The sequence below is a fragment of the Nannospalax galili genome, unplaced genomic scaffold (genome assembly GCF_000622305.1).
Source record: "Nannospalax galili isolate Female #2095 unplaced genomic scaffold, S.galili_v1.0 scaffold290, whole genome shotgun sequence".
In the NCBI taxonomy this organism is placed as follows: Eukaryota; Metazoa; Chordata; class Mammalia; order Rodentia; family Spalacidae; genus Nannospalax; species Nannospalax galili.
The window spans coordinates 6,757,231-6,779,093 of NW_008331486.1; the positions used below are offsets into that span (position 1 = coordinate 6,757,231).

Here is a 21,863-nt window from a genome sequence, read left to right on the forward strand (position 1 = left end):
CCAGCTCCTGCCTCCAGGTTCCTGCCCTGAGTTCCTACCTTGGGCTCCCTGATGAACTGCGTGCAACCTGGGAGATGTAAGACAAGTGGACCCTTTCCTCCCCAAGTTGGTATTGGTCAGAGTATTTTGTCACAGCAATGAAGAACAAACTAAGACACATGGTAAGCACTATACACTGAACCATTTTCCCAGGTCTCTCTCCTTAACTTTTTTTGACACCCCAGGGTCCTTAAGCTGACTTGTTTCCTTTCCACCAGGTGTTTAGGCCAATTCCTGCGGGGCAAGGTTCTGATAGGTCCAATTCAGGTGAGGTATCCAGCCACTAGCCAATCAGGTATGGGGAAAAAGGTCAAGTCATGGTCCGAACAGGGCTGCTCTGGGTTAGGGCCTGCGGACTAGCTGTGCGGAGAATGCGGGCTGGGCTCCGCTTTGGACTCTGTGGCTGCATTTTTCTCTCTGCTTCTTCTTACAGGAATTGAGATTATTTAGGCCATGTGGAGCCCCTCATTTATGCTGGCTAACTGTGATGTGCTGTCACAGTCGCCACATGTGGGAGTTCCACCTGAGCTGTGGAGAGAGGGGAGTCCCTGGAAGGGGGGCAGGCAACATCTGCCCCAACATGCCACAGCTGAAGTATCTTTTGCTTTCCTGGTTCAGGCCATTCATAGGGCCACTGCAGGTGAGGAAAACACAGGTTGTAGAGCAGCGTCTCCCCAGGAGGGCACTTTTCTCAGACAGTTTCTCTGGCAAACAGCAATCCTCCATGGTGCTTAGAAATACAAAGGTTCGGCAGGGTGGGTACAGTGGGCTGGAGAGCTGGCTCAGCAGTTAAGACCTGAACTAGGTTCTCAACACTCTTGGCTAGCTCACAATGGCCTGCAACTCCAGTTCCAGAGGGCTTTGACATCCTGACACCTCTAACCTCAGTGGCCACCAGCACTCACTACAATGTACACACACATTCTCAAACACACTCGCACAAAATTAAAAATAAATCTTAACCAGGCATGGTGGCACATGCCTTTATTCCCAGCACTCAGGAGGCAGAAGCAGGCAAATCTCTGAGATGGAGGTCAGCCTGGTCTACATAGTGAATTCCAGGCCAGCTGGGGCTATAGGGAGACTGTCTCAATCATATAGACAAATAAATATTTTTTAAAAAAGGTTGAGCTAAGCAAAGCATGAGCACACAGGTACAACCTCTCACACACACGAGCACACTTGTGTGCGCACACACGTACACAGAGTAGAAATAAACAAAAGGCTAATGTATTTTTTTTAATTGTTATGCTACAGCTCTTTCTGCAGCTGCCCCCCCATCCCTTTCCTTCGAGGACCACTTCTGCAGGCCATGGGGGACCAGGGGACAAAGCCAGAGGCCCACAGCCCTGATTGGGCCGTGCGGGAAGAGCAAGTCACAAGTACAAATTTATCACAACAATTAGCGCTGAAGTCTAGGAGGTCTGCAGCGTGAGGAGGCCCCAGCTCCTCTTTGTCAGCTGGTCTATTTGGCGGTGACCTTGCTCTGAAGGCGATGGTATTCCTTCAGTCTGCAAACCAGATGGAAAACAAAGAAAAATGTAATTTCACAATAACAACATGCGCCCTGTTCAATTAATTCAGGCAGGACGGGGCAATGGGGGCAGCTGTTTGTTAAGGTGTGTGTGTGTGAAGTTGTCTTTTTCTTCTTTTCCCTCACCCCCCCCGCCCCCCCACCCGGCTCCGCCAATCAGGATAATGTAATTAATTTATCTGAGGGGGAAACATTGTCATTGTTGTAGACAAAGCACTTAACTGGCGATGGTAGAAATGAAAAGACCATTATGAAACCCGGTGTGTTCTGCACCATTTAAAAGGGTTTATGGAGTTAGAAAACACAGGCAGAAGGGGCAGGAGGGGGAGGGGACAGCGAGGAGGGGCCCAGAAGGCTGGCTGCTGTGAGGTCCCTCCAGATCTGGGATGGCTCCAGGGATGAACCTGACTCAGCAGGATTGCCAGAGTCAGGAGACTGGCATTGTCTTCCTGACCACAGGCTGGATGAATCAGGAGTTGGCAAAGGAAAATCCAAAGATTGGACAGACAGGCTTTCCCAGCTCAGCAGCGCTGTTTCCTTCACATCTGTGTGACTCCAGGCAGGTCACTTAACCATTCTGGGCCTGTGTCTGGGAAACTGTAAATCTCTGTAAGAATTAAGGTAACCTAAGGGCAGGCAAGACGGATCGGTGGGTAACATTGCTTTCTGCCAAGTCTGAAGGCCTGTGTTTGATTCCTGGGACCCATGTGGTAGAAGGCAAGAACTGATCCCTGAAAATTATCCTCTGACCTTCACATGCAAGAGCTTGGGAGTGGCTTGATCCAGGGCAGCTGATGCAATGAATGACCTTGCTTGTCCTTGAGCACACTGACACCTGTGAGGCAGGACTACCTCACACCCTCCCTAGGCTTGGGAAAGAGCCCGAGACAATGGACAAGCAGCTAGCTAGCTCAGTCCAGGACTCAGCAGATGGACAGGAACATGGGGTGTGAACAAGCAGCATTCCATCAGAGCCTGCTGCCGAGGGCTGGGGGCCTACAAGGATGAGCAGGGCCCAGAGTCTTACCTGAGGGAGTTGATGTTGATGAAGCCGGTAGCATCAATGGGCTCGTAATCACCCTGCACATTCATGCTGTAAGGCAAGAGCAGAGTTTAGCCACACCCAGCCACTCTCCCTGCTGTGTTCCACCTGATTCTGGGAGCTGTTCTGAGCCAGCCTCCACCCTCAGCACAGGAGCTACCGGGGAGGTCAGCAACATTCACAGTAGAGTCCCACTGAGTCACTCTCCAACCACACAGATGCTATGGGGCCATCCTGGGACCTGGACACCCATGGTCTGACAGTACCTGTCACCTGCTGCTGGATTCAGCAGAGCTGGCTTCTCTCCTCCACCCTCCAGATGAACGTCACCCTCCACTCTTCTCCCAGCCCGGGACCTCCCTGTGATTGGGTTTACCAGCCCAGGGAGCCTCGGGAAGCACAGAGCTCTCCAGGGCTGAGCCTGTGCCTTTGGAATGCACACACCAGTGGCTCTCTCATCATTGTATAGGCTCACATGCAGTCATGCCCTGGCACATGACAAGTACTCACTGTGACTGACACCCAATTCATCCATTTATTCCTTAGGCATTTATTAAGCACCTATGACCTGTTGGGCCAGCCAGCTGGGGGCAGAGGGTACAAGACAAGACCGCATGATGCAGACACAGGGCCTCGCTAAGACCGGCATTCAGGGCCTGTGTCTTAAACACCCCTGGTTCACACCCTGCTCTTATTTAACCCATTGTCTTTACTCTTGCATAGCTCCAACCTTAGGACAAAGCAGTCTCAAGGTTCTTGATGACAAGGAGGTGGCCTGTCTCCTCAGGAGTCCTCTCCAAAGAGGTGAGACTGAGGAGATCCGGCACTGAGTGTGACTCTGAGGCCACCCTCTGGTCCTCTGGGAACTTTTATTCCCTCTTCCGTTTTTGGTGGTACTAGGGATTGAACCCAGGGTCCTGCACTTCGTAGGCAAGTATTCTACCATTTCCTGAGCCTCACCTCTGGCCCAACTGTGGGCCTTTTTACCAGAATAAATGAGCGCTGGTAATGATGGCATTCACCTGTAACCCCAGCATCAGGGAGGCAGAGGAAAAAGGATTCAAAGGTAGAGGCTAATTTGGGCTACACAGTTCCTCATCCCCCCATAAGGAACACATGGAGTGTTCCAGAGGGCCTTGAGCTATAACCTTGACCTTGGCCTTGAAGTCACCCCCAAGCTGTGCCTTCCATGACCTCTTTCCTGTCTCTCTTCCTCTCCTCTAAAGTTCCCTTAAAGGTTCAGGTGCTGACCAGTGACCAGCATGCTTTCTGCAGAGGAGACAAGGCTAGACTTGTACCGGGTGCCCCTTGCTGTGCCAAGGTGCTTAAGGCCCGCGCAGACCAGGCTATTCCCAATCTCTGCAATTCTGTTCAACAGAGCTTGCTCAGGATGTGTGCTTGTGGATGCTGGGAACACGTGAGGCTCAACACTCAACACTCCTACCCAAACCCTGTCATGCAGGCTCTGGAAACCCAGCCTCATTCTAACCTTCATCCCGCATCTTAGACACATCCTCATACTTAATTCTGGCAGGAGGCTGGCTGTTGGGTCCTTCATTTGCTGGGCCACAGGGTCCTCTCCTTCCTCCTCCAGGTCTTATACATCAAAGCAAACTCCCTAAATCCCTGTAATCCCAGTGCTGGCGGGGGAGGGTATACAGGCAGGAGGATCAGGAGCTCAAGGTCATCCTCAGCTACATACTGTACTTGAGGCCAGCCTGGGCTACAGTAGGAGAACCTTGTCTCAAACAACAACAACAACAACAACAACAACAACTCCCCCAGCCTGGTTCCCAAGACAGACAGATCCAGGAACTCCTGCAGCGCCGGCCCAGCAGGGTTAGTCCCGTCCCACTAGCCTGCCCAGAGTCCCGAGAGGTACTGCTCAGGAACGGAAAACCTCTTTTTTTTCAAATTGTGGTTTGGGGTGGGGGGTATAAAAGGAGTTTACAATGATTTTTTTTTACCTCCCCTGACGGTCTACAGAAAAACCTCTGTGCCGCTTTTATTTTTGCTCATTCGAGTGGCTCTGACCTGCTCTATAATTACGTTACTTTCTACCTACTGCGCCGCGGTATTTCCAGTTCTGCTACCTCTCGCGGCTTCCTCGCGGGTCCCTGTGACGCTGTCACTCAAGGGCTTTCAAGTCAGCGATGTAGAAATCAAAAAGAAAAGGGAAATGGTCGGAGACACAGTGAGAGTAAATGCTTCCGTTTTTTTCTCTTTTCCCCCCTTTCCCTTTTTACTTTATTCATTTAATCTCCCCGAGTGAGACTGTAAGGTTTAATGAAGGGTTGGGCAGATTATTAGAGGCTGTTGATTTGGAGGGGGAGGGAAGAAAGAGCCAGAGAGAGAGAGAGAGAAGATAATTTGACATTTACCCCGACTGATCTAAACTGATTCGGTTATATTTATGGCTTATAAAGTGCTTAGAAAGATTGAAGGTTGGGGGGGAACTCAACATGGCAAAGAGAAGGGAAGGAAAAAAAAATAATATTGACTGCCAAACAAAACTCGTACTTTAATTCCAACTGGTCCTGCGGAGGGCAGAGTGGGCCTTAGCCTGGGCCAGCTGGGGCTGGGGTCCCCCTCGGGTCAGGTGTTACCTGTCCCTATGGATCTGCCTCCACCCACAGCTTGGCCAAGTGACCTCCAGGGGAGATGCCTGGCTCCTGCGGGGGCAGACCCCCCACAGTCACTAGCAAATTCCGGATCTATATGGCCGATAGACTGAGCTGCTCCAGTCTGGCCAGCTCCCTGTCAGAGTTCCCACAGTGTCAGCCTGGTCCGTCCACAAGGAAGCTTCTTGAGATCCCCTGCTGCCTCCCTCTGCCCTTGGTGGTCTCTGCTGTCCATGGCCTCATACAACAACAGGCCCGAGACCCTTGCAATGCCTCCTCCATTCCCCATTCATGTGCCTCGAATCAGACTAGATGGTTCTCCTGGGCTATCTCAGAGAAGACCCATCTTCAAGTGCCTATACCCATATCTGGGGTGTGATTCAGTGGCAGAGCACTTACTTAATGGGCATGAGGCTTGAGTTTTACCTGTAACATGGAGGGAAAACACAGCCTTCCCTCTCAGTGATTGATGCCCATGTCTCCACATCACCCAGGGTGTTCCTGCACCCTACAATCCCCCACAGCCAAGCTCTTCCAGCACAACTCCTGAAGACATGTTAACTCAATCTGCTTTTCTCTCACTTGAAATCATCAACCCAGTCCAACCTGCCAGCACTTCTCACTGGCTCCCTCATGACCCCCGCCCCCAGTGTCTACCTTCCTCAGTGTATACTCTACTCTCCAGAGGAGCCATGAAGACTCACTAAGACCACAGACCTGATCTTACCTGTCTCTTTACAATCTGGCTCAGTCTCTACACCCAAGTCACTTAGTTTCCTTTCTCTCTGGTATCTTTGTAATACCTGGTGTCTTTCAAGTCCTTTCCAGGCTCAGAACTTCTGAACCTGAGGTGCTGACCCTAGGAGCCCCCAAACCTACCAAGTTATCTCCTGGCAAGCAAGATATTTTACAGGTCCAACTTTTATACCTAGCCAGATTATCCTACCCTTTCTCCTAAACCCATAACTATCATCTTCTAACCCAACAGCTTAGCTCTCCTAATTCCACAAATCTTCCTTCCTTCCTTCCTTCCTTCCTTCCTTCCTTCCTCCCTCCCTCCCTCCCTCCCTCCCTCCTTCCAACCTGACACTGTTTCATGTGGCCCAGGCTAAATCACTATGTAGCAGAAAATGATCTTGAACTTCTGATCTCCTGGAATTGCAGGTGTGCATCACCACACCTGGTTTATACAGGTGGACAGCATTGGACTGGACCTAGGGTAAGCACTCTGCCAACTGATCCACAGCCCTGGCTCCCAGCTATCATTTGATAAATGCCTCTCTTCCCAGCTGATCTGTAAGTTCCAGGAGGCAGATATGAGTCCTTTATAACCATCTCCCTGGTCCCCACTCAGCATTTGACACACGTTCAGTAATGATGTGTTGGGAAAGCTACTCAGACCAGACTCTGGGTGGGATAAGGTATGGGATACTCACCTCACCAGCTCCTCATTGTACAGCGAGAGTGGGGACTCCCGGCCAAGGATGTACACTTGGCCCTTGAAGACAGACACCTGCACCTTCCCCTCCACACGCTCCTGGGACTTGGCGATGCAATGGCGGACAAATTCACACTCGGGGCTGTGCCAGAAACCTGCAGGAAGGAAATGGTAAGGGCACACAGTGGCCCTGGAGGGCACACCAGGCCTAACCCTATGGTGGCCTGGGACTTGGGTCTGCCTTACTCACTTGTGAGCTCTGGCACGATGCCCCCTTAGGAATGAGAAGAACCCACCCTATGTCCCTGTCAGTGTCTTACAAGGGGTGTGTGTGTTCGGAGGTGGCTTCCTTGTCCCTGAAAGGCAGTTGCTGCATAAGGGTGAGGAGAAAGAGGGGCATCCTTGCTTTAGGCACAGACATCCACAGTGTCATAGGCCAGGCTTGAGGGCACAGGAGTCATAGAGGGACCCAGGCCTGGCCCATGAGGGCTGCATTTTGCTGGAGGAAGGTGGGAGACCTCAGATAGGACACAGAGGCACATGTGTGGGGCTGAGCAATGTGGGTACCCATGACAGTCAGTTGGGTGGTAGTTTGGGGTCGGGCAGACCATGGGGCCTCTGTAGCCTTCAGCTACCTATACCTGTTTCCCCACCTACAGAGTAGGGATGGTGAAGTAGTAATGCATGTGGAGCCCCCACTCAGAACAAGCAGTAGGCGTGTTCTCTTTGCACTGTAAATGCTTTCGAAAGCACATCAAATTGTTTCACAGGCATCAACACAGGGCCTTGCTAACTACTTACCAGCTCCTCAAAAACAGCCCGAGTGTTCTAGGGGAGGGAATCAGGCTCAGGGGAGCAAGCAGCTCGTCCAGACTTGATATGGTGCTGGAATCTGGCTGGGTAGTACTAACTCTGCTTCCTGTGATAATCAGGAGCTTTCCTCTCTGTGACCAGAACACTCTGGAGCAGCATGCCACCTCCCACCAGAGCTCTAATGGTCAGGGAGGGGAAGGTGCTCAGTCCCTCTGCCCTGGGACAGCTGCTGCCTCGGGAGAGACAAGGGGGGACCAGGACCAAGGGCAGCAGGTGGCCCCCAGGAGGGGCAGGCCAGGCGCAAGTTTTCTGAAATGGAGCTGGGAAGGTGAGCCCACCTGGGCAGCTGTGAGGCCAGATGGCCGAGATTGCCTGCCTTGATAAAGGCCTGGGTCAGCCAGTGCCCACATATTGTTGGAGGCCTAGAAGGGGCACAGTGGGAAAATGGTAGGCCTACTCTAGGATGGGGAGGCTATGGCTTACACAGGTGGGGGAGGGCAAGGGACTGTCTGGCCATGTTTCTACCCTGATATACCCTGATACTCCTCCCTAAGACTGTTTCTTCATGCGCATGGCAAGACATAGTTACCTAACTGTTGTCCATGGGTGTGTGGGTTCAATGTGCATTTAGCTTTGTGGCTGCAAGACTGTCTTCTGACAGCCTCTCACTGTATACAGGGAGGCAGGTCCAGAGAGGTTAAGAACCTATCCAAACTCACACAGCAGGACCATGGCAGAATCCAGGAACTTTTCCAACATACCACTGGATCCTGTGGGAGGGGACACCAGAGCCCCTCACCCCCAGGTCTCTGTCTAACCCTCTGTTTTCTTTTTCAGTTGGGATAATTACTCCATTAAGCTCCTAGGCTGGAAGGCAGGTGGAGATGACGCGGAAGATAAGGACAACGATCAGCAGGGAGCTCTGGCTTTATCTCTCCATCTCTGACCTTCAGCCCACAGGGGTCTTTGGCTTAAGTTTCTTTGACCAGTAATCCCAGCCAGAATGGGGACAGCAAGCCTGGCTTCAGTGGCACAGGGAAACCCTGAATGCCCAGGCTTGTGATACACTGTGGGCAGGGACTGTGGCTGAGCTGCAGAGGGCTCCCCTCCCCCAGGCCTAGCCAGGCACAGGGCATACAAGTTTTTTTTGTTTGTTTGTTTGTTTTTCCTAATGGGGTGTACTCTCTGTTAAGGTTGTGCATTATATACTTTTCAGGGTTGGGGAAACAAAGCCTAGGGGACAGGAGGTGAGCTCCAAGTGAGAAAGTCCATTGGAGCTGGGCGTGGTGGCGCACACCTTTAATCTCAGCACCCAGGAGGCAGAGGTAGTAGGATCTCTGTGAGTTCAAAGCCAACCTGGTCTACATAGAGAGTTCCAGGCCAGTTGGGGCTACAGGGAGACCCTGTCTCAAAAAACAAACACCATCTCCAAACTGAACAAAGAAAGGAAACTTGTCACGCCCCTGTAGGGTCCGAAAGCTGAACTCCTTCCAGGCTGACTTAGAAGGGGTTTCCCCAAACCCAGTAGGGGCATCTGGAAATGGGGATGATGAGGAGATATAGCCAGGCACACAGAGATAGGGACGTAGCGGTTCCCAAAGTCTGTGAAACTAAGAGTAGTCTTCCCATGCCTCAGTCTCCCCATCTGTGCTGGGACCATAGAAAGGCTGGTAAAGGCTAGAGTCACGGGCTGTGAACTGGAGAAGCTAGATGCGGGGGGGGGGCGCAAAGAGACGCCAGCATGCCTGGCACCTTTTAAATTTACAGGAGGAGAAACTGAGGCTCAAGGAGGAAACAAACTTACCCAAGATCATAAACCCAACCAGAGGCAAGCCCCCACACTTAGAAATCACAACACTCCTTTAGTTATTTAGCACCTGCTGGCTCTTTTATCCACACCTTGACCCTCAGAGATGTGAAGTGGGTAGAATGACCATTTCCCCCCTTCAAATTCGAAGGCCAAGGTGTAGGGAGGGTGAGTGTCAGGCTCTGACTAAGCCAGGTCTATAGCGTGTCTCCTGGTGAGGAACCACATTAAACAGCACACCTGGGCTGTTGGGGAACAGGCTGCCAGAGTTGGCTTTGACCTCTGTAGACGCTTAGACATCACAGAACCCAGGCAGAGTTAATACTAGCAATAGCAAGTGTGGTAAGCCTTGTTCCCTGCCTGGTTCCTCTCTCCACTCTGAGGTTTTGTTTCCTTTGAAATTTCCTAATCACTTGCTTCATTTTGAGATTTACAAGGCTTGGTGCTGGCTGACAGAACAGGGACTCAACCCAGGCACTGTGCCCACAGCTAGGGACAGAGCCATGCCCAGGCACCCCTGAACTACCACCCCTCATTAACAAGGCTGGACCTGTGAAAGTCACCTTGAATGTGGCCTTTGAAGCCTGCTTGTCCCTGACACAGACACTGTAAATCATGAGGTCTGGATCCTTCAGCTAAGACCCTTTGCCTGCCTGGGCCTGTTTTCCCATCTCTGTACAGCTAAGGTTAAATAATACCCATCAGGTTTCTAGCAGCAAGAGAGAAGATTAAGTGGTAGATGTTGACACTGGGACATGGAAGTCCTCTGCCTGTCCCCTGCATGTCCCTCAGGCACTCCTCCTGGGCACTGAGGCCAGGTGCTCTCTGTTCTTCCCCTATACCCTGCCATGCCTTAATGACAATCCCATTTTGTAACCAAAATCCACCTTTTAGCTCTGAAATCCAGCAGAGTCCGCAGGAAACAATGGTATTTAAACACCTGTTCTTTACCTGGCAAGGGGGTGGGGGGCTGGGCTTCAAAGTTGCTGGGAAGGATGGCAGGGAGATGGGATGGCAGCCAATAGCCAGCATGCTCTCCTGAGACCCTGGGCTGAGCTCCAAGGGCCTGAGAGAGTGGGGATGGGGACAGGCATGGGCAGAAGGCTCAGCCAGGTGGCGATCGCTGATACATTCCAACCAGATACCCAGATTCTAGCTTCAGAGCTGCCAAGGTGGGCTTCAGGCAGCAGCCTGCCCCCCAAGAGCACCCCTTAAGAGGCTGCCTGATGGAATCCTCCAAATCAGGGCCATGGCTGTCTCCCTGGAACTATTTATGAATACTGAAATTTGAATTTCATAAAATTTTCATGTGTCATGAAAGTTGTCTTTTTCTTCTCCAACCATTAAAAAGTTAGAAAACAAACACCAAAAATCACCCAAAATTCTTAGCTTATGAGTTGACCCAAAACAGGCATGATTCTTCACAAGTTGAACAAAAATGGGCAATAGGCTGGATCTGTCCCAGGACTTCCGGTTCATTCCCACCAGGAAGATTGCCATGGGGGTGGGGGGTCAGGAGGCCTGGATCCTAACTCAGTGACAAAGGGCATGAAACTGTCTGTCACTAATGTCACCTGCTCATCCCACATGTAGGCTCAGCAAGAAGCCCCCTGAGTGGTTCCGAGTAGCTCCAGGTTCTGCCTAGGGACAGGCTAACCTGGGTCCAATCCAGTGAGTCCCCTTCTGGCTATATACATTTGAACAGCACCTGCCCCCTGTCCCCAACTTCAGCCCCCATTTCTTTATCTGTAAAATGAGCTGCAGACTTCCTGGGAGATTTGTAGGGACTCAGTGGGATGTTAGGAGTCCTATATCACATCCAGTATCTGCTGGACACAGGCTGACTGCCCCTGGGATGAACCACGGTGCTTCCCTGACCTTGTATGGACGTGGCTGAAGAGCTCTGGAGGCTGGGGTGTCTCCTTTGATACCAGTGGACATTCCAGGCTCAGTGTCTTCTCCTTTCTCTCCTGCCCAACCTCAAACCTGCTTCACCTGCACCTCTGGAGGCTGACAGAGATGATGGTGGGTGGGGCGAGATGGGAAGCGGGTACAGTTGATAGAAAGCAAAGTCTGAGCCCTAGGGAATGGGGTGTGTGTGTGCGTGTGTGTGCTGTTGTAGACAGCTGTGCTTCGTACATACCGGTGTACACGAGCTCTGCGAATTTGAGGCCGAGGCCCTGCTTGATTTTGCGTACTTCCCGATCCATGGTGAAGGCCTCGATGTCTAAATGAGCGTGGTAAAGGATGGTCCCTGCTGGGGTCTCGTAGATACCTAGCCATTTTTCCAGGCAGGGGGAGAAGGAGAAAAAAGAGAGAAACACATGAAACCCAAACTGCCAGCAAATGACAAAAAAAAAAAAAAATAATAATGACTCGTCTGACAGGAGACAAGCCAGTCGGACCCATTCACTCCCAGCTTGCTGCAAAATGCGCCTGTCATTATGTTCATGCTGGGGCCACGACAGTCCACTCTGCGGCTTGTGGAGAAAATGTCTAGATGCCCCCCTTTGAAGAGGCCCTCAGACGCAGGAAAATGACAGGGTTTCTGAGCAGTGCCCCCTCCCCAGTGCATGCTCACCGGCCTGCGGCTGAAAACCTGTAATTAAACCAACTATGGTGGAGCCCAGGGCCCCAAATATCCTTTCCTCCCTTCCACCAGGGAGCCAAGGGAGGGGGATGGTCATGCACACACACACACACACGCACACACACACGCACATGTGTGCATACACATGGCACTAACAGCTGTGTCTTTCTAGAGGCTGCTGGGATGGTATAGGGCTTGAGCAATGGCCCCATTACACAGATGGAGAAGCTGAGCCCCTGAGAGAGGGCTTGCAGGAGAAGGGTCTGGAATGGAATCCAGGAGTCCTTGAGCATCACCATCTGCTGTCCTGTGGGTCAGCTGGTTACAGAGGGCCAAACTGATGCCAGGAGAGAGGAGCTTGCTCAAGTCTCCTCCTGTGGCTCACCCAGTTCGCCTATTTGCAAGATAAGCTTCTTGGGCTAGATGGTCTCTGTAGTGACATGGATGATACCCTTAGCAGCACCATGCTCTATCCGAGGGCACAGTGCACCAGGAGGCAGGACTGTGCTCAGTGGGCCCAGACAGCCTCCTGGCCTTTAAGCACTGCCCCAGTGGGCGTGGGCAGCAGTCCTCTCTCCTGGAATTCCACCCTAAAGCTTCCTGTTTCCTGCACATGATACTGAAGAGGCAGTTTTTCAATCATCCTGACAACTTGCCACCAGCTTCTACATTTAAAAACCCAGAAAGGCTTTACACACACACACACACACACACACACACACACACACACACACACGCCACATGCACACACACACAGTGGCACTGTTCACAAAAGTCCAAAGTAAAAGTGACTCAGGCGTCTCCTGAGAGGGCAGTGTGACCCAGCTACACGGCATCATGCTATGTAAAAGGGCACAGCTGTAACCCCAACACTCTGGAGGCTGAGGCAGGATCACAAATTCAAGGCCAGCCTGGGCTCCATAAGGAGACCTTGTCTCACAAACCAAACAACCAGGGCTAGGGATGTAGCTCAGGTGGTAGAGTGCTGCCCAGCACACATGAGGCCCCAAGTTCCATCCCCGACGCCACATAAACTGGCACAGTGGCACATAACTGCAGTCTCAGCGCTTGGGAAGTAGAAGCAGGAGGATCAGAAGTTCAAGGTCATCATCAGCTACATAGCATGTTCAAGGCCAGTCTGGGATGCAGGAAATCCTGTCACAAACAAACAATTCTGACAAATGAAATAAGCCCATTATAACCCTGTGTGATTCTACTTCCACTGTATAAAAAGGGTGGCTACTGAGGATGGCAAGGGGACGGGGGCAAAGTTCCAATTTGGGAAGAAGAAAGAGTTCTATGGGAGGAGGGTGGTGATAATGTGCTGGCATCACGGGGTTACGCACTCACAGTTAAAATGGGAGATTGATGCTTTGCACATTGTACCACAGTTTTTTTTAATTTTTAAAAATTGTATGTGTATCAATGTATTGCCTGCATGGATGTAAGTGCACCCGTGTCATGCAATGCCTGAGGAGGTCAGAAGAGGGCATCAGATTCCCCTGGAACTGGAGTTATAGATGGTTGTTAGTCACCATGTGGGTGCTAGGAATTGAACCCAGGTCCTCTACAAGAGCAGCCAGTGTTCTTAACCACTGAGCCATCTCTCCAGCCCCTTATCATAGTTTTAAAATGCTTTATAGGTGCCAACAAGATGTAAAGGTGGTAAAGGCACCTGCCATCAAGCCTGATGACCTGCGTCATCAAGCCTGATGACCTTCCATATGGTGGAAGTAAAGAACCAACTCCCACAAGCTGTCCTTGGACCTCTATATAAGCACCACCACCACCACCACCACCACACACACACACACACACACACACACACACTAAAATGTAATAATTTTAAAAGCTTTACAGCCAAGATTTCAACTCTGGAGACCAAAGGGGACATCAGGAAGTATGTCAGATGGGCTTTTCTTGAGTCTAGGAGTTTCCTCCTCTGAGAATCCACCCCCTTCCCCCCAGTTTTTTTTTGTGGTTTACTTGCTCCCCCCCTTTTTTTGATCTTTTTGAGACAGGGTCTCCCTGTAGCCACAGCTGACTTGGAACTCACTATGTAGGCCAGGCTGGCCTTGAACTCACAATCCTCCTGCTTCTGCTTCCTGAGTGCTGGGCTTATAGATAATAGGCCATTGGGACCACTCCCAGCCTTCTTTGGGCTTTGATCTCCTTTTTTCTTTTTCCTTTTTTTTTGAGACAGGTTCACTCTTCAGTCCAGGTCGGATTCAAACTCTTACTCTTCCTAACTCAGCCTGGGTTTACAGGTGTGCATGTGGTGGCTAGGTTTTAAAATATTTATTTATTTACTTATTTGTGTTATTTGTGTGTGTATATGTGTGCCATGGCATGCATTCAGAATTTGGAGGACAACTTTGTGGAACTGATTCTCTCCTTCCACTTAAATGTAAGTTCTGGAGATGGAACTTAGGTCACCAGATCATCGCTGGGACAACAGGTGAGTGTCTTTACCCACAGAGTCATCGCACAGACCCCAATGGCTTCAAAGTCTAGGACTCTCACAAGGGAAAAACTCTTTAACTCAATCCTATGCTGTACTCTGAGTGGAAGCTGCTAACCTAGCACTACAGTTCGTGTGGGCAGAGGCCAGCACAGAGAGACTGGGGCCCCTTTGCTAACCCTTGGTACCACTCAGAGTTCTCAGATCTCTGAACTGGACCAATAACCAATTTTACAGGTGGGAAGACTGAGACCCTGGGAGACAGTGACATGCCCAAGGCTACCATGCCAGTCAGCGTGAAAGAGGGCTAGTACCTGTGGTCCCTCATCTTAGCTCCAGGTCACCTCTCAGGGCCTTTTTCAAGTGATCCAGCATTCACCAGAGCATAAGAAAGCACCCAGGTCTGGGGTCTCAGGAAACATTTGTGTAAAACCCCCACAGAGCACAGATACTTGGTACTACAGCAGAGCTATCTCAGGGCCCTGGAGATGGTGCAGTGGGTAAAGTCCCTGCCACATAAGCACAGGGACCTGAGTTCAGATTCCCAGCTCTCATGTAAAAGTCATACATTGTAGAGACAGGGACAGGAGGATCCCTAGAGTTTGCTAGCCAGTCAGTCTAGACAAAACAGTGAGCTCCAGGTTCAGCAAGACTCTGTCACAAAAAATAAGGTAGATAGAAATCGAAAAACACACCTGATCTCTGGTCTCCACACACGCATACACACACGTAAATGCACCTATACAGGCATGCAAACACACATATAAATACCACATACCACACACAGAGAGAAAGAACTATCCTATTGCGCCTTTGGGGGCACTGTGCAATCTCCACCTCCTTGAATTTGTTGATTTCCTTCCCGTGGAAGATCCAACTCCACCCCTCCATATCGTCAAGCTTGTGCACAAGGTCCAAACATTCAGTCCCCGAGCCTCATCATCAAATAAACTTCAGTAGGGCAGAAATTTAGACACTGCTGACAGCTAAGAGCAGGGCCTATTGGCACATGCCTGTAATACCAGCTCTAAGTGGAGGACTGCTGTCAGACCAGCCTGGGCTGTAGAGCAAGACACTGCCTCAGACAAACGCAGCAAAAAGGGCTGGGATATAGTTCAGTTTTAGAGGGCTTGCTGGGTTCAAGTCTCAATACCAACAAAAACAAAACAAAACAAAGAACCCCAAACCTCCCAAACAAATCTAGAGTCTTTGAGCTGGGTGTGGTGTCCCACATACATGACACAAGCACTTGGGAGGTTGGGAGGTAGGGGCAGGAGGGTCAGGAGTTCAAGGCCAGCTTTGGCTACATATAGAGAATTGGAAGCCAGCCTGGGCTATCTGAGATTGTCTCACCCCCCCCACCCCCCATCACCACCAAAACCAAACCAAACAAACCCAATAATGAAAGCACAAAACGGCTGGATGTGCTGACACACACCTTTAATCCCAGAACTGAGGAAGCAGAGATAGGCAGATTGCTGTGAGCTAGAGGTCAGTCTGGTCCACATAGTAGGTTCCAGGCCAGCTGGGGCCACAGGGAGACCCTGTGTCAACCAAAACTCAGCATGGAAGTTGAGGCCACTCCTTGGGGCAGGCTGGCTCTACCTACCAGTGTCTTTTGAAGGCCCCAAGTCACAGAAGGGCCCAGTGCCACAACAGGCATAAAATAGGGGTCAAGGGAAAGTTTTCGAAAACCCTGGACAAAGCAATTTTCCATGAGGCACAGCAGGAGTCTGTGGATCATCTAATCTAGACACAAACGAAGAGCTTACACTAACTGAGACAGCGACAGGCCTTCTAGATGCTTTGGAAAAGCCAGTCCTTAACGTTAACCACAGACAGGCAGCAGCACCCTCCTGCACAGGCCAACAACATGAACACACTGCGTTTTCAACTCCTGGGAACCTATCTGCCCTCTGTGCATTCCTTGCCGGAGCTGGGCCAGCTTGGGACACAGGCCAAGCTGCGTGTAACTAGGACCACAACGTTTGCTTTCACAGCCAGGACTCAACTTGGCTTTACAGTGAGAACTTGGGCCTCTTAGCACCCTCTCTGAGCCCAGCCAGGGGAAAAGGAAGTTGCTAAGTGTCTGCAGCGCTCATATCCTACCTTTCTCTGACACCCATCCACAGGGCGAACGTCTAGATTGATTCACAACCTGTGCCTGTACCTCGAAAAACTCTACAGACCGCTTTGACAGCTTCATTTCCTGACAGTTCGGGAAGAGGTGGTATCCAGGTTTCAAGAAAGAGCTATGACCTGCTCAAGGCCCCTCAGCTACTGTTCACTTTGGGTGTCCTCTAGGAGAATGAGGCCAAGTGCCACCAGGAGCAGAGTGGGTGGAGGGATGGGCAGAGCCCACCTCCTCCAGAGCTCTCAGAACCAGCCCCAGCATTGTCAGTCGGCTTCCAGAAGGTTCCGGGCAAAGTTCAAGCCATGAGATATGCACAATTAATTTTCCCAGTTCCATTTTAGGCAGTGTTAAAGTTAATTGTGACTTATCAAATGGCCCATTTTTAGCTCTTGGGTGCATGCATGCTTATGTGGGAGGTGTGTGCGTGTGCATGTGTGTGTGTGTGTGTGTGTGTGTGTGTGTGTGTGAGGCATATGTGTTTGAGTGTGTGTGTGTGTGTGTGTGTATCTTAAAGCTCTTCCCTCTCCACAGGGGTAGGGAGTATAGATGTTTTCTGCGTATTTCTCTAGGAAAAAAATGACTTAAAAAAAAATCAGTGACAGAAATCTGATGCTAAAAGACTATGGATTTGGGGCTTTTGACAGTCGGCATACAAACCACTGCGCAAAGAGGAGGAAATGACAGCTAAGCTGGCTGCCTCGGAATAGACAACAGACATCTTCGGAGTGACACACACCGCGGCTCCAAGTGTCTATTTTCATCTCCCCGTGTTTACGGGAAAGACAGAGGTGTCAGCAGCCCTCTGCAGAGCGGCTTCAATCACACCCTAATTACCGCCAGGGAGGGGGTGGTGGGGAGGCCAAGGAGCTGGGGTGGCGGAGGGGGAGAGTGGACCAAGAGGAAGAGGTGGGGACCAACCACGCAACTGCTGCGCTGAGGCTTAAATTTTCGTCTGTTCCCAGGCTGCCAGGTCGGCCTCGGCTGAGCAATTTTGAACTGAGTGGACTCAGCCAAGCCCGCAGGAGTCAGGCTGGGGTTAGGGCACTTGAATCGGAGGCTCTGCCATTTGGGAGGGGATTTGGGAAGAGGGGAGGAGGAGAGGGGTGAGGTTGGCTGGAGCTCCAGGGCTCCCTTCTTGGGTACCAGGACCAAGGCTGGAGGTGGTTGCCATGGTGATGGAAGGCCAGTTAGGATGGACGTCTAAGTCATCCTCTAGGCTCCTGGGGCCCAGCTGGCCCATCCTGGGGATCAGGGTAGGTATCCGTGGGACTGAGGACCCCCCATCCCCCTCCACTCGCTATCTAGAATGTTCCATACAAGCAGAGTCTCTGGGAGGGCTGGATAGGTGGGTGGGGTAGGCTAGGTAAGTGGGCAAGCCAACCTGCTACTCTCTTGCAAATGAAATGGGAGGGGCAGGTGGGAGAGTGATGTGAGGGTAGAGGTTTGGGAAGAGGAGATAGCCGAACTGAGGAGGGGTGTGCAGAAGTGGGAGACCAGCAGAGAGAGGACAGAGAGGAAAAGCCAGAGTTGGGGCAGAGGAGGCCAGGCAGGACAGCACTGGAAATCCGGCCAGAGAAGTGTGAGCAGGCAAAGGATGGGCGGACACAACCAGGCGGCTGGGCTCGTTCTCCTTCCCAGGCTTCCTCCTGCCTGCCTCCCCCTTTTCCTCCCCACTGATTTCATTTACTTCACTTAATTAGCCCCCCTCCAGAGTTAAAAAGATAATGTGATAACGAGGATGTGAACAGCCACAATACAGCAAAGCCATTCCATCTGCAGCTCCCGCAGCCGTCAGTCCCTGACCCTATAGCCGCCCCCAAGCGCCCGCTGGCCAGGCCACCCAGACCCAGGGTCCTGGTGCTGCCCAACTCCCCACTTTCCTGCCCCCTGAGGAAAAAGCAAGCCCTTAATGAATGTCAATTACAAGCTTTGTAAAATCAATACAAATGACATTTCCCCTTGTATACCCAGATCTGGAACACTGTGTCTTCCAACTCTGCCCTCCACATAAGTGATGATTGACAGCCTTCCCGCCACTGTACACCTAATAAACTCCTCAAGGTCATTCACCGTCTCTGTTCTTGTTATCTTACAGAGAAATGTTTAGAGTGGAGAAATAAAAACAGGGTACTACCCTAAAATTACCAAGCAGGCTGACCTTCTTAGGAAGGGTGGCATCTCAGAGAGGGAAAGCCATTTGTATAGGTCACACAGCAGTTTCCCTCACCAATGACTAAGAAATCCTGTGCTTCTAGAGATAGCTGCCCAGAGGTAGACACACAATACATGGGCAGAGTGAGGACTTTCCAGGCTCCTCTGTGGGTGATGAGGAGTCAATGGCATTGGGATACTTGGTCTCACAGTGTAGCCCTTCTAACAAGATGAAGCCAGTTCTGGATCAAGGAGGTCAGTCCACTTCCTAGACATGGAACCTCAACCCATTTCACAGGTAAAGAAGTCAAGGCTCAGGGAAGCCAAGCTGATTCCTGATGATGATGGAATCAGGGTCAGGACTCAGGCTGGGCACCAAAGTGACCCTCAGTATTAGGTCTCCATCAGAAGATACCCAATACCACCACCAGGCCTGTCTCTTTCTAGCCTCTCTTTCCAACCCGTAGTTGGGGCCTATTCCACCAAGTCCTCCAGGCTGTCTTCCTTGACTAGGTGGTTCATCACCACCTCCTTTGGCACATTTTTGCTCCCCTATTCAGCAGGGTGCCATTTAAGATTTGGGATGGGTCAGGTCAGCCCTTATCTTCTTAGCAAGGGAAGTCAGCAACAATCTTGGTTGTAATCATCCTGATGGATTGGCAGTAACTTCGAGCAACACTCAGTTGCATCTGGATTCAATAGAATAGTGCTGCAATGATTAGTGATGCCTGCCTCGGGCATAGGCAGAGTATGATGATTGGTTTCTGATACACCTGAGCTGTACTGGGACCCAGAGAGTCCAGTGCTCACCCAGCACTTCCCTGGGAAATGACGGCCATTCACTGGGATCTGTCTCTCTCCAGAGCCGAGGCTCCTAGGCCTCTTCCTCATGCCTCCTGAGCGGGGGACTGTCAGCCTGAGTTCTGTCACTCATGTGCCTGGCACTTGTAGCGAGTCCTTGCCTCGCCAGAGCCCTTGGTGTCCCCATCTATAAAATGAGGTGTAGGTCTCTCCCAAGGTCCCCCAGCAGCTGCCTTAGAGAAATTCCATTGTGTGGCTCTCAAGGGCAGGTAGAGACAAAGAAACATTTAATCAGATGTTAAATAGGTAAGAGACAAAGGTAAGCCGGGATAAAAGGAACAGCTAATTAGAGCACTGTTCATCAAAAGGCTCTCCTTAGAGAGCTTTGGGTTGATTCACACAGATAATAAATGTGGGGAGAGAAAAACCCTGGAAAGAGGCAACTGGCAGCTCCAACCCCTCCTCGTCCCCACCCCCAGGGTCAGAGGCAGACTGTCCCTCTGAGACTGACCCAGGAACACTTGGGGAAACCAAGACCCAGAGACACAAGTCCAAGCTCAGGGATCAAGATCCTGGACCCACATTTTCTCTAGCAGCTGACGTCTGCCCATCAGCTTCAGAACTGGGATCTCGATAAAAATGTCCCCTAGGACCAAAGCTGAGGCTGAACATTGGCCTGGTTTTATCCAGCCGTGTTATTCTTTTCCAGTCTGCCCAGAAGCAAAGTATTAGAACATCTGCCAGAACAGGGGTGGGAAGTGGTGACTGGTATTTAAACGTTTAGGGACCCAAACTGCTGAGGATAGTCCTCTAAAAACACTGAGGCATTGATTTAATACACATGTGGTGACCCACAGGGACCTGGGATGGGGACGTTGGGTAGATGGGTAAACTGAGGAGAGTACAGCCAGTGAAATGGCACATGACTGACAGAAGGAATCATGAGAAGACAGAGGCAGGTGCCTGGGGACCAACGCAGCATACCCTGGAACTAACTAGCCATTTATCAGCAGGTGGGGATCTAATGATCCCACGCTGGCAGCCTAGGCCAGCCAAAGAAAGGTAAAGCCCATCTGTCCCAGGAAAAAGGGCCTTGAAAGCATGCCTGACACAGCCAGCCTTGACCTGTTCAGTTTCCTGTGCAGGGGATAGTCTTGTCCATGAACACCCCATTGATTCCCCCCGCCCAGGAACTCCGCCCTGCCTGCTTGGTGCTAGAAAGGCGCCTTAATGACCACGAAATTAGCCCTGCACGGTCAGCCTCCTGACCTGGCTGGCCCGCCCCATGACACGAGAGAGGCTGACCTCCAGGCCTCCCCTCTTTCCCAGGCCCCTTCCAACTCTAGGGCCAGCTCCTCTCCCAGTACCCTGGGATGTCAAGGGCAAAGGCTGCTGTCTCCACTTCACTGGGGTGGGGGTCAGGGGAAGAAGGGGAAGTTGCAATGGTGTGAGGTAAAGGGACTTGCTTGGGGTCATCTACACAGCATAGGATGATGGCGTCAAAATGGGACAGGGGTCTCTGGAGGTGCCAAGGCAGGCTCCCCAGGGCTACAGAGCCCACTCACCCCGGGACTTCATTCCAATGAAGCGGTTCTCCACAATGTCGATACGGCCCACTCCATGCTTGCCCCTGGGGAGGAAAAGTTCACTTGGATTCAGATGCTTTCCCAAGGCTTGGGGACATCGGCCAACCATTGAGCCAGGCTCGGGACTGTATGCTGCTGCTGGTGGCTTTGGCTTGGCTACAGAGCTACCTGTGTGGGTACTGGCTGTCTCAGGCTCTAAGACTCAGCTTAGAGTCTTCCTTTAGCTCTCTCCTGGGATCCGCCTGGCCAAGCCCTCACTAAGCTCATCTCCCCTTTATATCCTGGGGCCCCAGCTGGACTGACCCTAGGAGGCAGTAGATGCCCTGGGGTTTTTATCTTCAGGGACTGTGGGGTATTATTTGGTTGATTGACTGATTAATTGATTGGTCTTTTTGAGACAGAGTCTCCCTGTAGCCCCGGCTGGTCTGGAATTCACTATGTAGCCCAGGCTGGCCTCGATCTCACAAGCCATGCCCAGTAGGTTTTTCATTTTGGGTTTTTATTTATATTTTTGTGGAGGTGCACATGCATGCTACAGTCACATGTGTGTGCATACGTGTGTGTGTGTGTGTGTGTGTGTAGGTCAGAGGACATCTTGTGGGAGCTGGTTCTCTTTCTCAAGTGAGTTCTAGAGACAGAACTCAGGTCATCAGGCTTGGCAGAAAATGCCTTTACCCACTGAGCCATCTCACCAGCTCATGCTTTGGGGTTTATATAGGGACCTTGAGGACTTTCCTGCCAAACCAACTCCCTTGATCCAGGAGACTCTGTGCCTACAGGGACAAGACAGAGCCTGTCTTTCTGGCCCTGAACCTCAGTTGTGACCATTAGTCACAACGATCCAAA

At 51.3% G+C, this 21,863-nt stretch overlaps 1 protein-coding gene across 2 annotated transcripts in view; it reads right to left on the minus strand.

Moving 5' to 3' along the window:
• Positions 1–1,265: 1,265 nt before the first annotated feature.
• Ass1 (argininosuccinate synthase 1) overlaps positions 1,266–21,863 on the minus strand; it is a 55,296-nt gene continuing 34,698 nt past the window's right edge. For both annotated transcript variants that reach the window (XM_008825836.3, XM_029560127.1), the window contains 5 exons: positions 20,997–21,061; positions 11,438–11,569; positions 6,673–6,829; positions 2,601–2,666; positions 1,266–1,550 (listed from right to left, as the gene is read on the minus strand). In XM_008825836.3, the coding sequence (XP_008824058.1) occupies positions 1,505–1,550; positions 2,601–2,666; positions 6,673–6,829; positions 11,438–11,569; positions 20,997–21,061 (466 nt within the window). In that variant the 3' untranslated portion in view covers positions 1,266–1,504. The remainder of the gene's footprint in view (positions 1,551–2,600; positions 2,667–6,672; positions 6,830–11,437; positions 11,570–20,996; positions 21,062–21,863) is intronic.